Source organism: Lates calcarifer, linkage group LG14 (genome assembly GCF_001640805.2).
Source record: "Lates calcarifer isolate ASB-BC8 linkage group LG14, TLL_Latcal_v3, whole genome shotgun sequence".
In the NCBI taxonomy this organism is placed as follows: domain Eukaryota; kingdom Metazoa; phylum Chordata; class Actinopteri; family Centropomidae; genus Lates; species Lates calcarifer.
The window spans coordinates 12351330-12375133 of NC_066846.1; the positions used below are offsets into that span (position 1 = coordinate 12351330).

General features: G+C 41.6%; 1 protein-coding gene across 3 annotated transcripts in view; it reads left to right on the top strand.

Annotated features, from left to right (window-relative positions):
• Positions 1–383: 383 nt before the first annotated feature.
• Positions 384–23804, top strand: part of nhsl2 (NHS-like 2) — a 131182-nt gene continuing 107761 nt past the window's right edge. For 2 of the 3 annotated variants that reach the window (XM_018703798.2, XM_018703800.2), the window contains exon 1: positions 384–1239. In XM_018703798.2, coding sequence (XP_018559314.1) covers positions 921–1239 — 319 coding nt within the window. In that variant the 5' untranslated portion in view covers positions 384–920. Of the gene's footprint in view, positions 1240–16640; positions 17492–23804 lie in introns of those variants that run through there. The other variant, XM_018703801.2, reaches the window with a different exon arrangement.

Here is a 23804-nt window from a genome sequence, read left to right on the forward strand (position 1 = left end):
CTCCTTTTCTCTTTCTCCTCTTCATCTTTCTTCTCCTCATCTTCCTCCTCCATCCAGACAGGTTTGCTTCTCGGGGAAACACCAGACTGTTGCGCCCCGTGTCGCCACGTCAAGGTTAACAAAATAAGATGCGACTTTAGTGTGTTCAGCTTCAAAATAAAAGCACGCACAGGGAGAGAACATGTGCAGAACAACAAAATTACACCAAAAATATAATCAGAAACACTCGGTGCAGGAAAAAATGGTGATAATTAAGGGAAATTAAAAGCCATGAAAATGATTTTGAATGATTTTGTTTAGAGATTTTGAGCGTGCTAAATATTAAAACATGTCATAAATACATATATACATTAAACATATGTCACAAAACTCAGAAACCAAACAGAGAAAAGTCAGTTTAATCATTTTTTCAACTTTTGTTCTTTGTTTTCTGCAGTTGGATCAATAGGAGTGAATATTATGAAGCTTTACTCTAAAGATATTTAGTCTATAAGCTCATATATCAGTGAAAATATACCATAATACGACGACAAATAGATCAGTTACTTAAATCTCACATTCATTTTGACACTTTTGTGGCTTGGATTACTGGGAAAATTGTTCAGCCTACAACTTGGAGCTTTGATTTTGAAAGGTTTAACCGGATGTTTTGTGTGTTACACTCTGACAGATTTGACACCAGTCGTCACAGCAGCTGAGTCTCTCCTCTACACCGAAAAACAGAGAAAAGCTCGCTCCCAGTCAAAAACAATGAGGGCGCACGACGCGCAACTCGCTCCAAGCGTCTCCAACAGCGGCGGAGTTTTTCCTCCCGGAGGATCCGTAGCATGCGTCTGTGCGCCAACCGGAGGGAGAAGGACCACAGGAATATAACTTGACAACCCACGGAGTTTGATATTTTTTGGCGGGGGGGTGAAATCATGCCTTTTTGCAAGCGGACTATACTTCCGAAAGATGTGTGCAAGCCCGACGGCAGGAGGCTGCTGGAGGCGCGTCCGCAGCAGCAGCAGCAGCGGCGGCAGCAGGCGGAGGTTTTCGGGGACTTGGTGGACGTGTGCGGCTTCACCCTGTGCTCGGTGCTCCGGCAGCTCTCGGATCTGTCCCGGCACTCGGTGAGCATCCTGGAGGAGCTGGAGGGAGAGCTGGTGTCCATCTGCCACCGGTCCGGCGCGCTGGAGGGCAGAGTGGTCCGGCTGCAGAGGCACGTCGCGGAGCTGGTCAGCAAACCTCCGCCGAGAAGTAAGAGGAAATTAAACACACAAACACACACACACACACACACACACACACACACACACCTGGTGTCACTTTACACAGATTTGCAGCTGCAGGAGCTGAAGCAGCTTTTTCGTCTGGTGGAGCCAAACTTTGGGAAATCACCTCAAATTCTCTCTTTTTTTCTGATGAGATTTATGGTTTTGTCAGAGATTTTTGTTCCTGACTCATCACGGGGTCATGACCGCGCCGTGCATGGTCTATCTCAACATTTATCCAGGGTGTGAGAAAGTGAGGTTTATTATTGGAGGGTTTGTTTGTGTCAGCTGGCAGAGAGGTGTCCTGCCCTCAGCTGCTGCAGGAAACATCAGATTGTACTCTGAATGCTGCGGGAAAGTGATTAAATTCAGCTGGGAAAAGTTGATTTAACCTGAGCTAATTGCCCAGATGTGACGTTCAAGGAGGCTGGGGAATTCTGTGAGCCCGTCAGTCACTGCTGAAAGATGAGTTGCAGTTTCAAACGCGCAGGGAGAACAGGAAGGCAGTGTAGACTGGTCGTTTCTGATCAGTGGCTTTCTGTCACTTTCGCTCTCGGATGCGCAGGTTTACAAGACGCTCCTGAAGGCAGCACGTTGTGGGTGCAGAGACTGGAATGTAGACTTGGTGTAGATGCAGAGATGTCATGCGTGTTATAGAGTTTTGTCTCTCTACCTGCCACTTTGTCCCCGCATCGACTCCTGCGTCTGTGTCACATTTTTCTTTTCATCTCTGTCGACGTTAAGGCTCAGTTTGGGAGTTAAAGTGACTTGTAGCAGGTCAGGGTGTCTGTGTTCAGATTTAAGATGATGCTCTTTTCACCCACTTACAACTTGAAGCTCCCACGTACTTTCTAAAATGTGTTTTTCCTCTTGTTTATGCAGAGTTTGACTCTTGAAGCCTGTTTTCACATTCACCTACTGAAGAAGGAAACTTTCTCTGATCTCACCTTAAATCAGAAGTAGTCTGGAAGTCAATCATGGCTTAACGTCCAATATTCAACTTTAAACCTCCAGTGCACAACAAGACATGATAGGACTTACTGATGCATGTTGATCAAAGCAGAGTATTTTTAGTCTAAAAACACGTCTTTTAAGTTTGAAAGCCAATTTTTGGTCTCATCCTGGGATTTAGACCTGTCCTTATGTTGGTCAGAGAAGTCTCGTTAATTTAAGGGTTTACTGTGTGCTTACTGTGTTTGTATTTTCTGTTGCTGTAAAGTCAGGAAATGCCAGGATTCAGTCGTTCATATTTTGTATTTCAAGACTGATTTTATTTGAATGTGTGTGTTGTTTTTTTGTGATATCACTTCTCTCTGGTGGATGACTATGTGTTGGTGTCAGTGTTTCTAAATATATCTACTGAAGCTTGAATGTAATGGACGTTCATTTAAATGCTTTTCCGAGGCTCTTTTCCGGTGAAACTTGCACTAAATCAGACTCTCGTGGTCTTGTTGACTGATAGTTTCGCCACAGCTGGTTATGTTGGTGTAAAACCTGTAGCTTCCCACACATAGATCACCTGTAGTCGATGGTAAACGAATTGTTTCAAGACTCACAATAATAATCAATAATCTAAATGCACCTGGTGATGTATTGATCCGTAGCACCACAACAATCCTGGTTTAGCTCGACCTTTCGACATCAGTGTTACAGGGGCTCGTGAACCTCTATCTGACAAAGGTTCCCATGCATGTAAGAAGCAGCCCCAGATGCATGATGGGAGATTTTTCACAGCGGCTGCCAACCTATTTTACTCTGCAAACTTGTAGATGTGCAGTTTTGTCTTTGTTTGCGTTGCAGCTCAAAAGAGTGAGCACATGAATAAAGTAAGCCAACTGCGAACGCAAGTTTACGAGGCTGTCATCAGTGTGTGTGTGTGTGTGTGTGTGTGTGTGTGTGTGTGTGTGTGTGTGTGAGAGCACGTACAGTATGATAAGAGAGAAAGTCCCTCTAAACACAGACCAGATGTAGAGCTGGAAAGAGGAGAGGAGGAAAGATAAAACAAAGTGCAGCTCGCCATTAAGTTTACTTTACTGAGAGTGAACTCACCCATGTGTTGGCCTGTGTGTGTGTGTGTGTGTGTGTGTGTGTGTGTGTGTGTGTGTGTGTGTGTGTTCATCTATGTGAGATCCTCACTCTTCTTCTCTCCTTTCTAAATTCTGTGTGGGCTCTCACTGTATCGCTCACATGTGGGCAGAAGCACACGGCTAAATAATCAATAGAGCCGCCGTGGGCCTTCATCTCTCATCATCATCCCTATTCCACCGCCTCCTTTCCTCTCTCTCTCTCTGTCTTTCTGTCTTTCTGTCTTTCTTGCCTCCTACTGTCGCAGCAAAGATGGAAAACACTGATCTACCTTTTTACCAAAAGAAAAACAAGATATAAACATTTGGGGTTTCCTCCTTTGCCGATTTAAAAAGCTCCAGTCTCCACACTGTGATCTCTCTCTGCTGCAACAGAAGGACTGTCTGGCATTTATAAACAAAATAACATTTTACTTATTGTGATGTTTGTTGGTGTATTTGTTCTGAATCAGTGTTAGAGCAGGGTAAATTAAACAAATTAACATGTTAAACTCAAGATAACTTGACGGAATGAAACACATGATTCTCTAAAGCGAAACTGTGTGTCTTTGCAGTCGTTTTGTGTCTCTTGGTAGTTGTGTGGTGTCTCTTTGTAGTTGTTTTGTGTCTCTTGTTAGTCATTTTGTGTGTCTTTGTCGTTGCTTGATGAGTCTTTGAAGTCGCATTATGTCTTTGTAGTTGCTTTGTGTGTCTTTGTAGTAATTTTGATGTGAAATGAAAAGGAGCTGATCGAGGGATTGATGCATTAGCAAAATGCTTCCCCCAGAAATGTAATGATATATTTTGACCCTGAAAAACAGACTTAATGAAGTTTTTTTTCATTAATGCACAAATTGTTCATACATCATTCTTCTTTCTTAGTTATTTTCTGAACTGTGGCTCCATGATTTTTAGATTTTATCAGCTGTAGCTCGCTATCCAATTAAGATAACATTAGCCTCATGAGTTGGTTGCTCCAGCTGACTCATTTTAAAATGAGAACCCTTTTAACTGAACCATAAATACGCAGTTAATGGCTGCATACGTGATAACGTGCGACAGATTGAGCTGTGTGCAGCTGGGAAGAAGTCAGCAAATGCACAAGTTGATGATCCATGTAGGAGACATGGAGACAAAGAAACAGTATTACAGTGAGGAGCTATTTAGGCCTGGTGTTGTTAAGGAAAAATGCAAGATCAGGCTGTTGTTTCATTATAATGTAACCCTGTTTAGATGCTCAGCTTATGAATGTGGACAAGCAAGACAGAGGTTCGGTTTATCCTCTATTGTTCTTCATACATGGTGTCTCGCTGCAGCTTCAGCATGTGGGCAAATCAGGCTCGGCAGACCTGCTGTGCCTGGTTATGGTCGCTAAGCTGATTGGACAAGTTGAAAAGGATCCATACGACTGCCACCACTGTGGTTAAGTTTTGGTTAGATGCGGGAAGTTTAGGCGATGTGTGTTTTTCCTCCAGTAACAACCGCTGACAATCCCCCCTCTCCTCCACCTGCCAAGACTCAGTCAGAGCCGGGCTGAAACACATGTTCCAGGCCCGGATGAGGGGATTTTTTCCACCCAGTTTTGAGTTTGTACAGGAGTCGGGTCTCCTGATCCTGAGCCGCCTCCGGGGGGGCCTTCGACACGGTGAAGCGGCTGAAGCTGGTTTCCTCTCTCTGGGGCGGAAGAGTCGGACTGATACTGGAGGAAGAGGATGTCAGTCGTCACTTCTTTGGAAAGCTTGATAGCGTGAGCGCTCTCTTTCCACTGGAAGCTGTCACTCAGAAGGGCCTGAACTTGAGGAATTTGTCCTCTGCAGCTCTCTGTTTCTCACACTGGCTTCATTTCCTGTCATTTTCAAGTACGAGTGCACGAGTATCCCAAGTATGTGAATGTGTTTTCTTTCGGTGCCTTTTTCCAACTTAATTCTCTGGGAAGCCGCATTCTTCCCTGGATGCAAAACAGATTTACGGGGCTGTTGTAACAAAATGTTCCTCCCCCCACTACTCAGTCTCAGGCAGGATTAGATGTTTTGAAGGTGATGAGTGTGTTTTAAAGGGTAAATCCGCAGGGAGGCGGTTCAGAAACGAAAAGTGCTTCTCACTTCTGGATGAATCCTGGTCGTTGACATCACAGCAGGTGTTTTCCCTGAGCTGTTAAAGACAACGCACCTGCTATGACATCACTGTTTCAGCAACTTTATTCTGCTTTAATATCGGCTGCATGTTATCATAAATATCATTAGTACTGAATAAATCAATTACTCTAATTACACTGTAGTTGCATTGATTTTAATACTGAAAATTATGACCTTTAGAGGATTTCTGCATGATCTCATGTAGGAGAAACTTTACCAAATTTATCACCAATATCACTGGGTTTATTTGATTTTTTTTTAAAGGTAATTTAATCTATAAAATGTCAAAAATAATGAAAATGACCTTTTATATATTCCTGAGAGCCAAGGTGATGCTTTCAGCAATAACTAAAAACCCAAAATATTGAATTTCCAACTATTTTAAAGAGAGAGAAACAATGAATCCTCACATTTGAAAAGATGGAAGCAGCAAATAATCTGCAGTTTTTTGATTAATCCTCTGTCTTTAAAAGTACAGTGGAGTGTGAGAGGAATGTTTCAGTAATCTAAAAAGAAATATGTAACAGGTCACTTGTAGCAGTAGGAATCCATCAGGATCTGGTTGCTGCTTCATCTGTTTATGGTTTGAACCTCAGACAAGTTTGGAGTCAAAGAGTCACGGCAGTTTTATGCATGAATTAACACCTGTGCTGTAATTCTGGCAATTTGTAACAACTGGTTTCTCTTGGCCTCGGATGTAAAACTGTGGTTTGGAGAGAAGGAGCGAGAGCTTCTTTGTAGAGCTGCCATTTAGCATCGACATTCATCAGTCGTACGAGGAGAAATCCATCATTTCATCGAGGGCACGGATAAAAAAAAATACCATGCAGCTAGAATAAAGTGTACAACTGGAAAAACTTGATTCATTGTTGTTGGCTGTCTTCACCTGAATAAAACTGTCTCTGGAGGACGTCTGAAGGGACTCTGGGAAATCACTAACTGAAGTACACAAGGCAAGTTAGAGAAGTAAAGAATCCATGTGCAATTTGAAATATAGCCCAGTTTGGAAGTTACATTATAGTGCGACTCAGGAGAAACTGAATGCACCAAACAAGACGGATAAACCAGGTAAAATTCAACATTTATTCCTTCCCTGTGCAGGTTTAAATGACTCTTCATTCACTGGAGTAATCGGAATAGTTTATCCCCAAATATTAAAATTAGCCACTGCTAGCATCTAGCACCTCTTGGTGCGGAAGTCGGAACTGGGAGTGACGCCAACTCTGAATTGACCACGTTCCATTTGAGACGGAAAAACATGGTTTGCTCGAAGGAAAAACCTTTTGTTGCCCGCAACCTGAAGAACATATCGAAGGAGGATCAAAGACTAGAGGATTGTGTAAAAAATGTTTTACGTTCAGTTTGTCATTCCATTACCAAGTACGGTTAAAACAAGTAGCAGCCATCTTGAATTCTTACGTTGGGGTCAGCCTGACTTTTTGAGTTAGAAATTCGACTTCAGGGGGCGTTCAAGTCGACTAGGAGCTCTGAAATTCTGACTTCTGAGTACAACTGGAACGTAGCATCTCATCAGGCCACGCTGTCGGCAGCTGAGTTGCATTGTGGGTAATGCAGGGCGCCAGGTTTTGACACGGAAAAGGAGGATGTCTCTTCTTCATTAACTGTGACTTTTTCTCCCAATTGACCTGAATGTTGCACAGGATGAAACTCTCAGCGACAATATTTTTGATTACAGTCGACCCAGTTTTAGTTAAAGTGGAGTTGGAGATGGTGTAACTGAACAAAATGGCGAGTTTATAGCAGATATTGTTGACTTTACACCCCAGCTGAAGCTCAAACTAACGCTGTGCTGGTGCAACAGGCTGCAGGAATGCACTGAACTCAATAAGAGTTTTTTTTCCTGCAGGCAGCGACGGGGAGTGATCGCTTGTTGCTTTCTTTCACTCTGTACCGCTCATTTCCTTCCAAGGCCTGTTATGAAAATCAAATGGTTGACGAGCGGATGAGAAAAAGGTTTTAACTCCCCTCCTCCTCCCTTCCCTCTCTCTCCTCCCTCGTTCCCACGGGTGGACGTCAGCCTCATGACTCAGTATCCCTCCCTGTTGGCCCCTCTGTAATTCCCCTTCTCCTCCTTTCTTACTTCTCCTCCTTCTCTCTTCATCCTCTCAACACATTTGAACATTTGCTTTTACAAACTCTGACACGCTGGAGGCAAAGAAATCGACTAAAACCAGCTTTGGAAACTTGGTGTTTAGAGATGAATTCAGGTTCTGACCCCACGCGTCGACACATTCAGTGGCGATGGATGACTTTTAACATCTTGGCTTTTCGTTTTTGGAGATCTTCTCTAAAACCACTGGTTGTTTTTTTTTTTTTTAAAATCACAGATGCAAGCCTCTAAATCTTTTCACTGTCAAAGTGTTCACTTCTCCTCCTCCTCCCCCACCACCTCTCTTCCTACTGGCAGTGATTCAGAGGGCAGCAGCAGAAACTTCCCGCCACCACTCCAACACACTGCAGGAGAACGGCTTTTATTTTTTCATAATCTGATTTAGATTTTAGTGAAGCTGAAAAATTCAGAGCTGCCAAATCACCAGAAGACGACACTCAATTTCAGATTATTACAAACCAAGTGGAAGTATTCGTTATAACGATGATATTTTCCTGAAACGAGCTATAAAACTGAGATTCTGCTCTCTCTTTAGCCATGTTTTGACCAGATTTAAAGTTCAGTTTGAATTTATACCGATCATCAAAGCAGCATTTAACAAAAGCTTGTTAATATTTTTTAAATACTACAAATAATAATTTTTTAATTTCAAGGATGTACCTTTAAAAAAAAAAGACATGTTTTTATTTATTTGTGTATTTTGCCCTCCTTCCTAGACGTTAGTTGATCATTTCATCCAGACTTTTCAACATTTGAAAACAACAGGCGAACACAAACGTGAATACAACAGTACAACTGGATCAACACAATAGTGATAAAGCAAGGGTTGAACTAAACAAAGACAAAGACACAATCGTTAAGTGTCAAATTAGTGCAGAAGAAGGAACTAAAAACAAAAATCGTCAAACGTCTCATACTTTTTTAAAGACAGGGTCCCATATCTTTGTAAATTTCCCCAGTGAGCCTTTAATTATGAACCCAGTTCTTTCTAGTTTGGCAGATTTAAGGACATCTCTTACCTCAGACTTAAAAGTTCAGTTTCAGTTACGTTGACGTTCAGTGTTTAATGCATTTTCTTCCTCATGGAATTTGCAAATCTGATTTTTTAGAAGTATTTTAAATCCGTCATTGTTTATGTTAATGTTTCCAAACCTGCAGTCGTCGTCTTCCCTGCCTTTGTTGGCTCGTTGCTGAGAATTGCGCACACGTGCATCTGTGCTACTGCAGGTCAGAAACTCCACAGGATACCTCTGACTCACCTGCAGCTGGATAACGCACGTCATAAAAACTTTATGTGACTGTGGTTGTTTGAAACAAAAATGTCACATCAATCTCTGTGTCGTCTCATTCCCGTATGGTAGGTTGGAGAAAGTTGTGTGATTCAGTGGTAATCCTCAGAAAGTCTGTAGAATAAATCACTCGGTATATATGTGTGTGTGAGAGGAGAGTGTGTGTGTTCAAGGTCAGTGAGAAACCATGAGAGTCGTACTGCATTTAATGTTTCTGTTGGAGCTGCAAGTATTCTCTCTGCTCTGTGTGTTCAGACTCAATGTGTGTGTCTGCTGTGTGTGGTGTGTGTGTGTGTGTGTGTGTTTGTGTGTGTATCATTAGGTAGTAAAACTGGGATTAGGTGGAGGTGGAGCTATAGGCCCCATAGTGGTTTCTGTGGTCAACGTGGCCATTAATTACCCGCAGAGAGAGAAACAGAGTGGAGTGTGTGTGTGTGTTTGTGTGTGTGTGTGTTTGTGTGTGTGTGTGTGTGTGTGTTTGTCAAAATGAGAAAGTGCTGTTGTTCTCCCTGAAAAAAACAAAACAAAAAAAAAACAACAGGAGCGAGTTGTAGATTCAGGTAAAAGAGAAGAAAACCAACTAACTAACAACTTCCTGTCTTGGCCGAGAGCCCGGCCATGGACACACCACACCACACACACACACACACTTCTCGTACTCTTGCAGCAGAAAGGAGATGAAACTTTTCTCTCTTTATTTAAATCATACGGATGTGTTGCCACGACAACCGCCCAGACCCATTGTACACTTACCGTAGGCCTCGGCGAACCACAACCAGTGTGTTTTAACGTCTCGTCTCCCGGTGTCTCTCGAACGTTCAGACGTACAGTACGGACAGGAACAGGAAGGAGGATGAAAACCAGAGAAGAAGAGATGTAAAGGAGGAGGAGGAGGAGAGAAGTCGACTGAAAGAAGTGGAGAGATAAGAAAACAGAAGGGAATTGGAGGAAGGATGGGAAGATCAAAAGGAGGAGAGATTGACAACAGCTTAGGAGTCCGTTATGTAATTTTCCAGTTTGAATTTTTTCTTTGTTTGATGTCTCAGTTTCTGTCTGAGAGGAAAAGTCTCCAGACTTCACACTGATGTTGAAAAGTCGCTTAACTTGAATGTCCTATATCTGAATCACTCTCTATGTAACATACTGTGTTTTTTATACAGTTTTAATCTTCTCCTCTCTGTTAATATGTTTCCAGCAGAGACGGTCAGTTTCTGGCAGTGGTGGGAGAACTTTCTCAGACCAAGATGTGTATTTCTTTAAGGATTTATTACAGTGTTGATCTGGCAGACAGCTCTGAAGAAAGGGAGACGCCATATTTTATAAGATTCCACTCGTAAACTGGAACAGAAATAGTTTGAGTACCTCATGTCTAACATATCAGTACATATATTTCATGTCTATATTCGAGTAACTTCTCACAGTGGGTCTGTAAAACAGTCTTTCAGGCTTTCTGTGGGTGGAGAAGGTGGGAGTGGAAGGTTAAAGCTGCACTAGTCAATATTTTTATTTTAAAAGTGGCCAGAAATGTGCAGGTGAACTACAGTTACTGCAGGACCAATTAGTCATCATCAGCGATGGAGATCGTTCTTATTTCTTCAAACCAATCACAATCATCACAATCGTCTTTGACGGTGCTAAGCCTGGGATCCAGGGACGGTGTATGTTGATCAAAGTCTTCGTCAGATTTATCATTTTCATCGTTGCTGAATAAACTTCTAGGTTTGGGCCGGGGAAAGTCCTGTTGACTCTGAGTCAATATTACGCTAGTCCGCCTTCAAAACTCAACAAGTTTATTGAGCACTTAGCGAGCGATAGCGTCAGTAAACTCAAGCAGGTTTTTGAGTACACAAAGAAGACAAAGCCAGACTGACTTTAACCTTCCAGGATTGTTGATGTTATACTGTTTAACAATCCTTAATCTTAAGCAAGTGTGTCAGGTCCAGCCCTCGTTAACCAGATTTAGGATACCCCTACGTCTGGTCTTACCAAATGTTGACTCCATTATCGCTTGACTTGCCCACCGTGTTATAAATCCACACAGGTATATGTAAGTTCATCAGGGTTATATAAAAAGTATAATCTCCTCATGTTCTTCACCATCGTTAGCTTTAGCTTTAGCAACTCAAAGTTCTTTTAAACTTCTTTTCACACCACACTGTGGTAATTAATGGTGCGTTCCAGGAAGTCGGGATTTCCAAGTTCCTAGTCAGAAGCTTCAACTGGAACACACCCTGAAGTCGGATTTCCAATTCGGAAAGTCGGAACAACCCCAACAAACTCCGACATAAGAATCCAAAATGGCTGCTACTCACATCAAAAGCAGTACACGTTATAGCAGTTCAGTCTTAGTTGTCCATGTTTTTCCAACTGCTCAGTTGGAACGGTGTTAGCTCGTAGGTCGAGTTCCAACCTCCGATGTTGATGGAGGTTCACACTTAACACAAACAGTTTAAAGTAACATCTTAATGATTAGGTTGAGTTTAATTTAATCACCGCAGCATGTAGGTTGCTAGCTTGGTGGTTGTTTGTAGCGAAGCTGATTTTGAAACGGTAACAGGCAGGAAGAGACGGGCTTATACCCTAGATCGGCTGAGTCTAAGCACTGGTTGACCATCTCCTGACTTCTATTTTGTCTGTTATTATTTATTAGATGCTAAAAAGGAGTAAAAATTTTAAGCTAAAGAAGAAGAGAAGCAGCAGAGAAAAACGCAAAGATCCCAAAACCCTCTGATTTCCCCACAGTGTGAGAAATAACAAATACCACAGGAGTCCTGGAGAGATTGAGTAACAGCAGTGATATAATGCAGGAAGAGGCCCTGAGTGTGTGTGTGTGTGTGTGTGTGTGTGTGTGTAATGAATACTGTACATGTGCAGAGCAGCACACTCTCCTCTGAGTCCAGAAACTTTTCCTACAAGTGTTTTTATGTCCGTGTGCACAGATGTTGCAGCTTTCGTCTCTCGAGCTTACAAGATGTCTTTTCTCTTTTTCTATGTGTGTGTGTGTGTGTGTAAATCACTCTCTTGTTCTCTGCTGCACACACACACACACACACACACACACACACACACACCATGCATCTCAGTGTTCTGTTAACATGAGGACATGAGGGCAGCGTCTATATGGTATCTCCTAGAGAGCAGATTCCTATCATGGAGGGAGAGAGAAGAGGAAGAGGATGTGAGGATCTCGTTTAGATGGTGTGTGTGTGTGTGTGTCTGTGTCTGTGTGTGTGTGTGTGTCTTAATGGAGGCATATTGTTCACAGGGGGCAGATGTACAGCCTGTGACGGCAGCAGTATGTAAACACAACACGAGACTACACACAGTGAGGAAGATATAGTGATAGTATTGGTGTGTGTGTGTCATATATATATATAGACACACACTTTTTACTCATATTATTAGATTTTATTCTTGTCACTTACATGTAATAGCCTCCAATAATAATAACAGGTGTGTGTGTGTGTGTGTGTGTGTCAGTCATGACTTTCCCTCTGTCATCATTCAGTACAACATGCCTCGTTCGCTTCCTGCCTCCGTGTTTCCTTCGTCATCAGAAGGAGTTCTCGCCGCAAGTGGTCGAAAAACAAAACCCTGATTAATTTTACTTTAATCAGTTTAATGCAAAGAAGAAGTAACGTGATTACTTGGAATACTCCAGGTTATTCTGGGGATTTATTCACATTATATCTGATTGTTTTACACTGCATTGGTCAGACACTGAAAATGACCTCATTTTATTTTTCTCCTGTGAATTGTACCTTAGTTAATTAGCAAACATGCAGGTAGCGAGCTGGGTTATGAGTAATTCAAGCTTGTATCAGTGACGGACAGTTGTTCGAGGTGTGTGTGTGTGTGTGTGTGTGTTTGCAGTGCGAGCTGGTTTTCTCAGTGTGTTTCTGTGCACAGTTTTTTTTTCTCTCAGGGCTGTTACATGGACAAAAGGTTGGCTGTCAACACCAACACGCTTTACGTCGGCCAAGGCATGCTGTAATGGTGGACACAATCACTTCCAGATGACGGACGGAGAGCAGTGTGTGTGTGTGTGTGTGTGTGTGTGTGTGTGAGGTTTAAATTTGAGAATGGGAGAGAGGAAGAGGGGAATATCACTTCATCGTGGAGGGAGTTCACCTGGCTCACGTGCAGGGAACAAGACAGAGTGAAAGGGATTTTAGTAAGTGCATAAATGTGTGTTTGTGTGTGTGTGTCTTTGTTTAAAATGTGTCACATCAACAGCAGAGGAAGGAACGACACAAAACAGAAACAGGGACAAGGAGAGAACGCTGTTAATGGAAACAGGAGTACGACTTTATGTAACAGAGAAAAGCTGCTTTTTGTTGTTTTAAAACGGCCACAGCAGCGTGATATTAATACTTTAATATAGACTGTTTCTCCTTGAACTGTTGAAGTGACCATTTTAAAAGTTTGTGGAAATTTAAATGAGCTCAAATTAAGACAGAACATCTTTTAATAATATCTATCACATGCTAACAGTTAGCTAGCACCAGGGTTGGACATTATAACTGACTCCAGGCCAGTTGATTGCATGTTCCACTGACCCGGAAGGCCTGATATAACTTAATATCATCCCCTTAGCACCCTTAGCTAACCTTAGCTTAACACAGTGACTCTTAGAGGTAATGTCTAGGAAGGAAGCTAAAAAACCTAAATGGCCAAACACTGAAGGTGATGGAGATTAGGAAGAGACTTCTAACAACAAGTCAACAACATAAACCCAACCTTGGGTCGACGAGAAATTAATTTGTCAAAAGACAAGAGACATTTCACGTGTTAATTATCTGAAAATCAAATGTGCCGACACTAGGAAATTTATCATGTTTTTATAAGGAAGAGCAGATTAAAATAGAAACTAGAAGAGGTGTTTAATTTTCCAGTCTTATGTGCTTTTAATGGCCCAAGTTTCCCTAAAGGTTTTATTTATTTAAAGTCATAAGAAATCAAAGTCCAGCTCTGGACCTAAGCACTTCTGTTGCATCTGGGCTCAACAGCGACGTCCTCCGACCGAGCTCAAACCTTCAAAATAAAGGTTTTAAAATGACTTATGAAGTGACTTCAGGAGTTAAACTTTTGGTTTGTTGGACCAGGCAGTTTACAGCAGATGAGATATTCAGCACTGTCGGGGAAAACCAGAGTATTTATTGGCAGCGTTGTGGTGAGGAGGGCTGCAGGAGTGAGTTTTAGTAGAGGAGGGATTGAACAACAACAGAACACACAGTTCTGACACTGAACACATGGACCTGGACACCCTGATGAGTTCTGCCTCTTGTGTTTTTTTGTGTGGTTGTTCCTGCTGCTACCAGCCCGGCTACCTGGCAGACATGAGGCTCTACGGTTTGGACATGGTGTGAATAAACAGTGTGTGTTTGTAAACAGCTCACAGACCAGCTATTCCTTCCGTTAACACCCTGTTATTGTGCTGCGTGGTGTGGAGTCACGCGTCGTGTGAATCACCATTTTGCTTCATTAGCCAAATGCTGTTTTCTGTGGCTGATTTAATCTGTTTAACAGAGCTTTGAAAGTACAGTAAACTGCAGAAGTATCTGAATGTTATGTAGTTCACACTCCAGACCAGTTGGTGGCGGTAATACACCAATTCATTGTTTACAAACCTCCAATAAACCTCAAAAGAAGAAGGAGAAACTTGGAGGAATAGAGTGGTGCAGGAATGAGTTACACAGTCAGTGGCTTTTTGTTTAAATGGCTGAAATAAGATCGTTTTCATGTTTTATTCTGCAACATAAAATACGTCAGAAAATATCTCACTTATGATTTTTTTTTTTAAGCTTTGCTTAAAAAAGGCGGTTGCTAGCAAGTTGCTAAATGAGACTACAGAGGTTGTTGACGTCATAAAACTGCAAACAAAACTCGTGTTATACTTTTTTCACAAGGAAGGAAGGAGGAATGAGATCATGGCAACTGCTTCACTTCCTTTTTATAAATTTACTTGTAAAGTCATAACATCTTGGATTTGCAGGTTGTCCGTGTGTAGCCTCTTGTTGCTGCTGCTTTTACTCACGTAGCCACTTTAGTGACAGTTTTCATTTTTCTGATTCTGACACAGTCAGTGAACGCATCGCCAGACCTAGTTAAACAGCTTGAAAACATAGGGTAAACACATGCTTATTAATCACAAGTAATTATTATAACATGTTAAAAAGCAACATTTGTTCACCAGAGTCTTTAATTCCTCTGACAGCCCGTCAACCGAGAGACAAGGTTTCTATGGTTACGTGGACTCACATCCGCCTGCATCCATGCAGCGTCTGTTAAATATTCTGTTAACAGGCTTTTACTCTGGAATTGTGTTTTATCAGCTCAGGTTGATGTTATTGGTCGAAAACGCTGGTGCAGCTTATTAGTACTTTATATGATCTTTGTGTGTGTGTGTGTGTGTTGCTGCGTGTCCTCTATCTGCCCTCTGTGTTCATTAGTGCCCTGTGTGAAGCAGGCACTCTGCCCTGTCACACACTCACACAGTTTATTTACTTGTTTCGTTTCGCTGCAGACGCTCGAGTGTCGCAGCTCTCACTCTGTGTGCTGCTGGAAACTTTCACTTTAAACACCTTTAAAGCTGCTGCACTCGTTTCCTGATTAGGATCCAGTTTAACCTTTAACTTATTGTCATTTATAATGAGACAGAAAAGCACTTTTCTGTTATTTCTGTGTTTATTCATTATCTATCATCTTCTTTCATTAAGTTGCAGTTTCACCTGGCTGGAGAAGGACCCACTGAATTTCAGTGTGGATCCAGATAAATGCGCAGATACTACATATAAATCATTAATGTTATCCGGCTGCTTCTTTTCTCCTTTTATTCTTCGCTTGTTAGAGCCAGACAGACACCTGTAGGATTGTTTGGCCTTGGTGGAGGTATGTGCTGATGAAGTTTAGGTAAAAAGGAAAACAGTGGCAATATTGTTCCTGATGATTCAGATCGCTGCAGTGCACGTCACACCGAGGCTACAGGTTCTCTAAAAGTCTCCTATTATTAATAGATTCTTGTTTTTCATCATGTCGACGATAATTCACTCAAATTCCATCTCTCTCCATGAGCTTCATTTAATCAGGAGGTCACACTGAGAATAGGAGATCTGAGTTCAGAGGAGTCGGATCAAATAGTGAAAAAGCAGAGAATTAATAAAAATAAGAGAACATGCCTACAAATAAACATATAAATGAAAGTGTGTTGTACATAGATAAACATATACGGACACACCTGCACACATACACACACATATATCCACTCATATACATGTAAAGCAGTCACACCTCAAGTTCGTTAGGCCTTGAACTGGCCTCTTGGTGTCTCAGTAACTGGTTCCAGACAGATGAAGCATTGTATCTGTACTATACTGTGTCTGTACTATACTGTGTACTATACTATACTGTGTCTGTACTATACTGTATCTGTACTATACTGTGTACTATACTATACTGTGTCTGTACTATACTGTATCTGTACTATACTGTGTACTATACTATACTGTGTCAGACAGTGTTTGGAACAGGGTTTTTAAGGTGGAATATGCTGGACACAGGAGTAAAGAGGTTATTTTTGAAGCAGTCCCTCGAAAATTAGTGAATGAAAATGTTGATTTTGCTAAGCTAACGTCCAAACTGTAGCTGAGACTTAAAACCCAGGTTAAACAATCAGCCAATAAATTAGATTATATAATTTATATATTACAAATAAAGAGTTATATAAACACACACACACACACACACACGAGGCAGCGCAGTGTGTGTTCAGTAAGACAAAAGTCGGACAGAGGCTGTTGATAAAATAGAAACGTTGAATTTACTGTACACAACATAAAAATCAATGATGTTTGTGTTATTTGAAGAGTCGTAGGTGTGTGTGTGTGTGTATGTGTGTGTGTGTGTGTGTGTGTGTAGCATCTGTTGCTTTGTGTGTTCCTGCATGTCTGTGACTGTATTTATCTCTGTTGGTGTGTGTGAGTGTGTATGTGTGGGCAGGGCTGACGCAGCAGAACTGGCAAGTGAGCGAGGAGGGGTGCACACACACTCGCACACACACACACACACACACACACACACACACACACACATTTTTACTGTTAAACAGCAAATTAATGCTGCAAATCTAACATTCGGACACTGATGTGATTGAGGTCTGTGTGGGAAAACACACTCTGGTGTCGGTCTTTCTGAGTTCCCTCGCTCTCTCAAACAAAACTGAGTCTACACAACCACAGAAAGACACACACACACACACACACACACACACACACACAGTGGGATTGGGTCATCATGTGAACTGTCAGTGTTGCTGGTTTTATTCCTAGAGAGAGACCACGTGAGAGAGAGAGAGAGAGAGAGAGAGAGAGAGAGGGGCAGTGAAAGTGAGGGAAGGGGTGAGGAGGGAGAGAGAGATGAGAGAGAAAAGGAGGAGAACGGGGGAGTGAAGCGAGAGGACGAACAAGTGGACACACACACAAACAGTCCAACTGACACAGGAGGAGACAGATAGGTAGACAGATGCGCTGGAAAAGGAGGCGATCGCCAGCACGGGGGAGGACGGGGGACGATGAGGATGAGGAGAAGACGGACACCTCCTTCAGAGTGCATTTATTTAAAGGTAGTGTGTGTGTGTTTCTGTGTGTGTGTGTGTGTGTTTCTGTGCCTTCTTGATTTGCCGCATTTGGCTCCTCGTCTCAAGTGTGTTGTCAAGTGACCAGTCAGTGCATCAATACTGTATGTTGTTCTGGTGTGTGTGTGTGTACAGAGGAAATTCTTTGGTTTTTGAAGAAAGTGTGTGTAGCATTTTTTAAAGTGTAAGTGTATTTGCGATATCGTAACATGATGAAGATTCATACTCTTGTTTGACACGCTCTCTGAACAGATATTTACTGATTTAAAGCAACAAAATGTAACTTTTGCGTAGCAACAGCGGCTGCTGCTGCCACAAGTGCTAATTCATCCTGCTGGGCTCCAACTCTGAGCAGTTAAATAGTTTTCATGTGCAGAAAACTCTTGATCGGAGTTCCGACTGCGTAGTCCCACTCACTGAACGGTGTATATTACCCACGATCCCCGGCTTCTGGAGCAGGAAGTGCTGTCGCTGCGACAAACGCACCAAACTCCATTCAGAATTCTTGATATTTTAAACGTTTCCTGGCTGGATATCAGAGATGAACGCTGGTTTTTGATGACTTCTAAGTCTTTTTAACGGATCTACAGTTCAGCTTTACTTTGGCAGTTTAAGCCGCTGATTATCACTCAGTTAGACGGAGATCGTACCTGCTCATCAGAGTTATATAGAAGTGGGAATGACAGAGGCGAGTGAACCATCACAATGATTCTGCAGCTGAGATTTTAAGGTAAAATATTTATAGAATGCTTTTAATTCTAGTTTGGTTGTGGTACCAAATACCCAGCTCTACTTAGCTCTAGTTTTAGTATTTTACCACAGTCAAAGAGTATTTCCAGTGATGTACCACTCAATTGTTTGTGTATTGGCGGCTACATGGTCGACTTTCTTCCTCAGCTGAGCTAAAAGAGGCTAAAAAGCTCTTTACAGCAGCAGAGTTGGTCATAAATTCATCTGCAAAAAACTTTTAAAGGTGTGTTCACATAACTTCATCACATTAGTTCTTAGTTTGAGGACACAAAACTTGTCTCTGTAATGATCCTTATTCTAATTATAGGATGATTCATGGGAGCTGGTCCTGTCTTCATTCATGGCAGGAGAGCTGGGCACCATGAGTGTGGATTCAGAAGACCAGTTGGAGTAACAGATTGATGCGTTTAAAGGCTCATACGATGCCAAAACACTGAACAATGGTTGGTAATGTTCACAGACTGGATTGAAAACTCTGTTAAGTTATTCAGGTGGCAGCCATTTTGTCTCTGGTCATGATTGTGAGGTAAAAAATTGCATTTTAGAGCAACAAAAAGTCAACAAACTGTTACAACAAAAGATCACACATCAACACATGGGAGCTGCCCTGCCCTTCACTCATTAAATAATGTTTGACACATACAGAACTGCTGCTGGATGATATGGAAACATTCACAGATACTTTTGAGCTCATGCTGCTTTATTCCTGATGCAGCTTTCATGTCAGATATTCCACAAAATGTCTTCAAGTATGCGGAGAAAAGGGAAGAGGAGCTTTTATTTTGAAGGGCGAGTCAGATAAACAGAAGCAGAGATGCTGGTTTTCTGCACAGATGAAGCTGCAAATGATGGTTTTGTACCATCCTTTGTACCTGTACCTTCCAGATATAAACTCTGTGAGTCTACTGAGCATTAAAGAAGCTAAAGTCGACGACAAACCTCCACACAACAATCCTGTACGACTGGTAAGACTGTATACTTTGCCTGCGGAGCCAAGATAAACAGATGTCTTTCATATGCGGACGCTTGGCTCACTCCAAACAACGAGTGTAAAAGCTGCTGAGGAGGTCTCGTGTTCAAACTGGGAACAAATCTATGTGGACACATTACCCCCCGAAAACCACAAGCCTCATGCTGATCTCTGCAGTGACACAAACACACACTCACACACACGAAACGCTGGTTTGAATCATTACGCTATCAAACATGTGTTGCTCTTATTATTTAGATGTTTTCAGTGTCTGCCAAGTGCGTTGTACGTCTTATTTTCCCGGTGGTTTGTTGTATGTGGTTGTGGTCAGACAGACAGAGCTTCACTGGTGGCTTGGTTTTTATGAAATGAATTAAAGCTGTATGCAAGTGTGTGTGGCGGCAAAACACTAGTAATCTCCTGTTAAGCTTATCAGAGTAGCTAAAGTTGGCCCTAAAATATCCATATCGATATTATATCTAAAGTTAAACAAATACTTTTCATGTTAAAATTGTTTGTTGGCGTTTTAACGGTGCTTTTTGTTGAGTTTTCAGCGTCACATTTCCATCCACTGCTTTCCACCAAAACACAATGTGCAAATCCCTGAGGTCTAACAAAAGTGCTGAATGCATTTTTTCTTCCTCATAAAATACTTGCAAAGCTGGTTATTTTGGAACAAACTCTTCTTACATCCATGTTTGCTTATTAGATAAAATGAGACAAGATAGGCTGTACTGTCCCAGTGGGAAATTTGCCTTGAATGAAAAACAAAAACAAATATATTAATCAGTCAATTGCGCATGCCCATCTATACAGAAAAGGTTTACAGGATAAAACGGTAATTAATGACAAGAAGGACAGGTAGGGCAGCGTAGGTGGTGATGAGGGTTTTAATGGACAGGGAGACAAAGATGTACTGTCTGCCTGAGGGGATTAGATGATACTCAGGAGGATGTGAGTTGGATCTGAGGTGATTTTTTTGGGGCTTGTCTGATCATGGTGTGGAGCCTTTGACTGTTCTGTCTGGCAAGGAGTCCAACCGGTGCTGAGATTTGGAGTCAAACACTGTCTCTTCTGCAGTATTCTTCGTCACTGCTGTGCTGCTGTACATTACCGTGACCGACTGTTGATCAACAGAATTGATCAACAGACGTGTTTTGTTTGCGTAGGTTCTCAGTCATCCAGGTCACGGTAGTTGTAAGTGCTAGAGTTTAAGACGAGTGCTAGAGTTGACTTAAATGACAACAGGATGGGTCAACGACTCTTAGGACCACCTCCAAGAAGTTAAACACCTGGGACTCCTCAACCAGCCTCTAGAACTAAGGAAACCTTTCGGATCGGATCGTCAACAAACCTAAAAGAAGACCAGTTGCCTTCAATCTAGCACTTAAGAGTAAAGTGGTGACTTCCTCTGAAAAAATTTCTTCCTAGTGCTAAAAAACCGCACATTGTAACTGCTAAAGCAAAGTGTTGTTGCTACGTTAGCTTGTTAGCTAATTAGCTTGTATTATCGCTATTATCTATTATATATCTGTGTTAAGTACTTATTAGTATTTAGTATTAGTATTTGCTCAAAAAAGGGAAAACTTTGACTTTTTAGAGCCAAAATTAATGCCGGGACACAAGCTGGAAGAAGGGTGGATATTAGGAACACAGTGTTTTTATAATCTTTAGTTATCTTGATCTCCTGAGCTTCAATATTGTAGCTTTAATATAAAGTTAAAGGCTTACTGTATTTAGCACTTTGTCTTTTTTGAGATGGAAAAATTTATATCTTTTGATCACAATGTTTTTTGGTGATAGAAAATCCCACTCTGCCGTGCAAAAGAAAAAAAAAAGGAAATAAAAGAAGCTGGTGTTTGTTCGTGCCAACCAGCCTCCGGCTAAAGGAGGATCTGCTGCACAACCCAACTCACATGGCAGGGCTAGACACGGCATCAGAACAGACTGCTCGTGGACAGTTTATAATGTTCCTAGAAATGTTTGCCGCCCTGAAGGAAATTTCCTGAAAGATTTTTTTTAAAGAGAGAAGAAGAGGGAGATGAGCCTGACTCATCAGATCAACCCTCCATCTGTCTCTCTGTTGGAGCTTTTGTGTGTCTGACTGGAACAGCTCCCGAAGAAGCCGCCGTCTCACAGGCTGACATTTAAATGTGCCCGAAAGTTTTAAATGAGCTTATTTGTCCACGTCTTCTGAAAAATTCAGTTGCTGGAGAGCCTGAGACAACATGTTCGCACAGGATGTTGCACCATAATGCTTTTGTAAGGCCACAAATGACCCCAGACTGCTGACAAATGCAGTTAATTTTCTGTTATGGCAGTTATGGCAGCATAGAAATCACGATCAAATAATCTGTGCTGACATGTTGAGCACAGATTGAATGGTATCTGCTGTGAACTGGTGGTTTCAACTTTAATTCTGGTGATAAACTATGTTTAAATGTCTACAAATTCTTGCTCTGGTGCATCCCACTGGTGGGTGATACGTGTCAAAATTGTGGCTGATCAGTGTATATTAGTCAATGCCAGTCACAAAACGTTGACAGATATAATGTCAAAACCTTAAAGGGTAGGTTTTCACCTCATTAAGTCTTAAAACAATAGTCAGGCATCTTTCATAACATTAAAGCAGGTTTTTCTTGCTGTTACCATGTATATATGTGTTTTTGTTTTACTTTGGCTTCTGCTGCTGTTGACCAAATTATAATAGAAGAAAAACAATTAAATAGGATTAAATATCTTTTTCTTTTAAATTCAAAACTACTATAACACACGGGAATAATTTAAACTTGTGCTGTATTTATTTTAATTATTGTCATATTGATGTATTATGATGATGTATCAGTGGGTGACACATTTATTTATGTTGTAAAATGTTGTCATCTTTACATACGCTGATGTATGAAGTGATGACAATTTTTCAAAACAGTATTAAAAAGTAATTCCCTCTTAATATGCTTTTAATTGAAGCAATAGCGGACAAAATCCACTCTCTCTGTGTGAAAATACATTCCAAAGTTTGTTTGTAGTTAATACGATGCTTCAGCCGTCTTAATTAATCAGATTAAGTGGAAATCTTCCAACGTTCTAGTACAAAACTCCCTCTCTGTGTTTGCCTGGACAGTGTTTACATGCTGAGCTGTTGAGGACGGAAGGAAACAAAAAAGGGAACTTTGTACTAAAAAGGAAGACAATGACTTAGACTGCTGAAGCCTCATAGTAGCTTCATCTTTTCATGCAGCAAGAAAAACCTGTTTCGGTGTTAAGACGGACACCTTTCCTTTATTCATGTATCAAGTAAATGCAGCAGATTTTCTGATGTAGTTTGCCTCAGCTTGCGTTGTGCCTCCTCCAAACGATTTGCTGTGTCATTTCTGGTGTGAACGCCCCGTGAGCTGGATAGAGGAAGTCTGATTGCCTCATTCACACACTCACATCCGCACATACACTCAGCCTGGGGGGTCTGGAGCTAGAGGCAGCGAAGTAGAAGGAAACCGACCTGACATTTGGACTGTTGGCACAGCAGTGTGGTATCAGAGCCACATTTTATTTCTCTGATACGACCAAACACTGAAACAAAAGCTTTTTTTTAAGGTGGGTTATTTGCACCTGTGCGTACAAGACATTTCCTCAAGTCTCATTAACTTCCCTCTTGACATGTGACAGCGGTGGGACTTCTGGAAAAGCTGCACCTCCTGGGACTTTACACTCAAACACACTCACGCAGTTGTACACAACTCCCAATTAGTGCTAATTTGGGTGTGACTTATCCACTAAGTTGGTTTTGACAGCCATAAAAATGTAAACCACACAGCAGATGGGGGACGAAAGGGAAATATGAGATGGGATTTACCACAAACAACACTGACATGAAAAGAGTCTTGTTGCACTGCAGATGAGGTCTGACAGGCATTTTCATTGTACTAATTTCTTTTCTGAGTCATTTAATTAATTGTTTGATTAGAAGAATTAGCAGCTCTTTCACTGTGTTGTTTTTATTTTAGCTGGTGAGCAGCAAAATGAGTGAGGGCAGGGTTAATGAATTAACAGCCCTTCATCCCAGCAGAACGTCCATGGTTTAGATTTGATAATTAATTTCTATTAGTGTCAGTGTGATTCATGTCTAGTAATTGGTCCCTAAATCAGAATTAAAATTAAAGATTAAAGTCACGAGAAGAAGCTACATTCTTAAAGCAACAAACTGTAATTTTTCTGTGCAACAGCGCCCTCTGCAGGCACGAGTGGTAACTAATTAATTTGGCTCGTGTCTGAGCAGTTTAAGTGGTTTCCATCTACGAAAAACAACGTTCATCAGTCTCTTGACTGGTTGGATCGTGGGTAATATGCAGGAAGTGATGTCGCTCTACCAAATACACCAAACTCCATTCAGAATTCTTGATATTTTTTAAGTTTCCTGGCTGGATATCAGAGATGAACGCTGGTTTTCAGTGACTTCTAAGTCTTTTTAAACTGATCTACAGTTCAGCATTACTCTTGAACGTGCAGGGCCTGATTCTGACAGTTAAAGCGGCTGACCGTGACGCACTTCCAGCTGTTTATATTGAGAATATGGGAGGACAG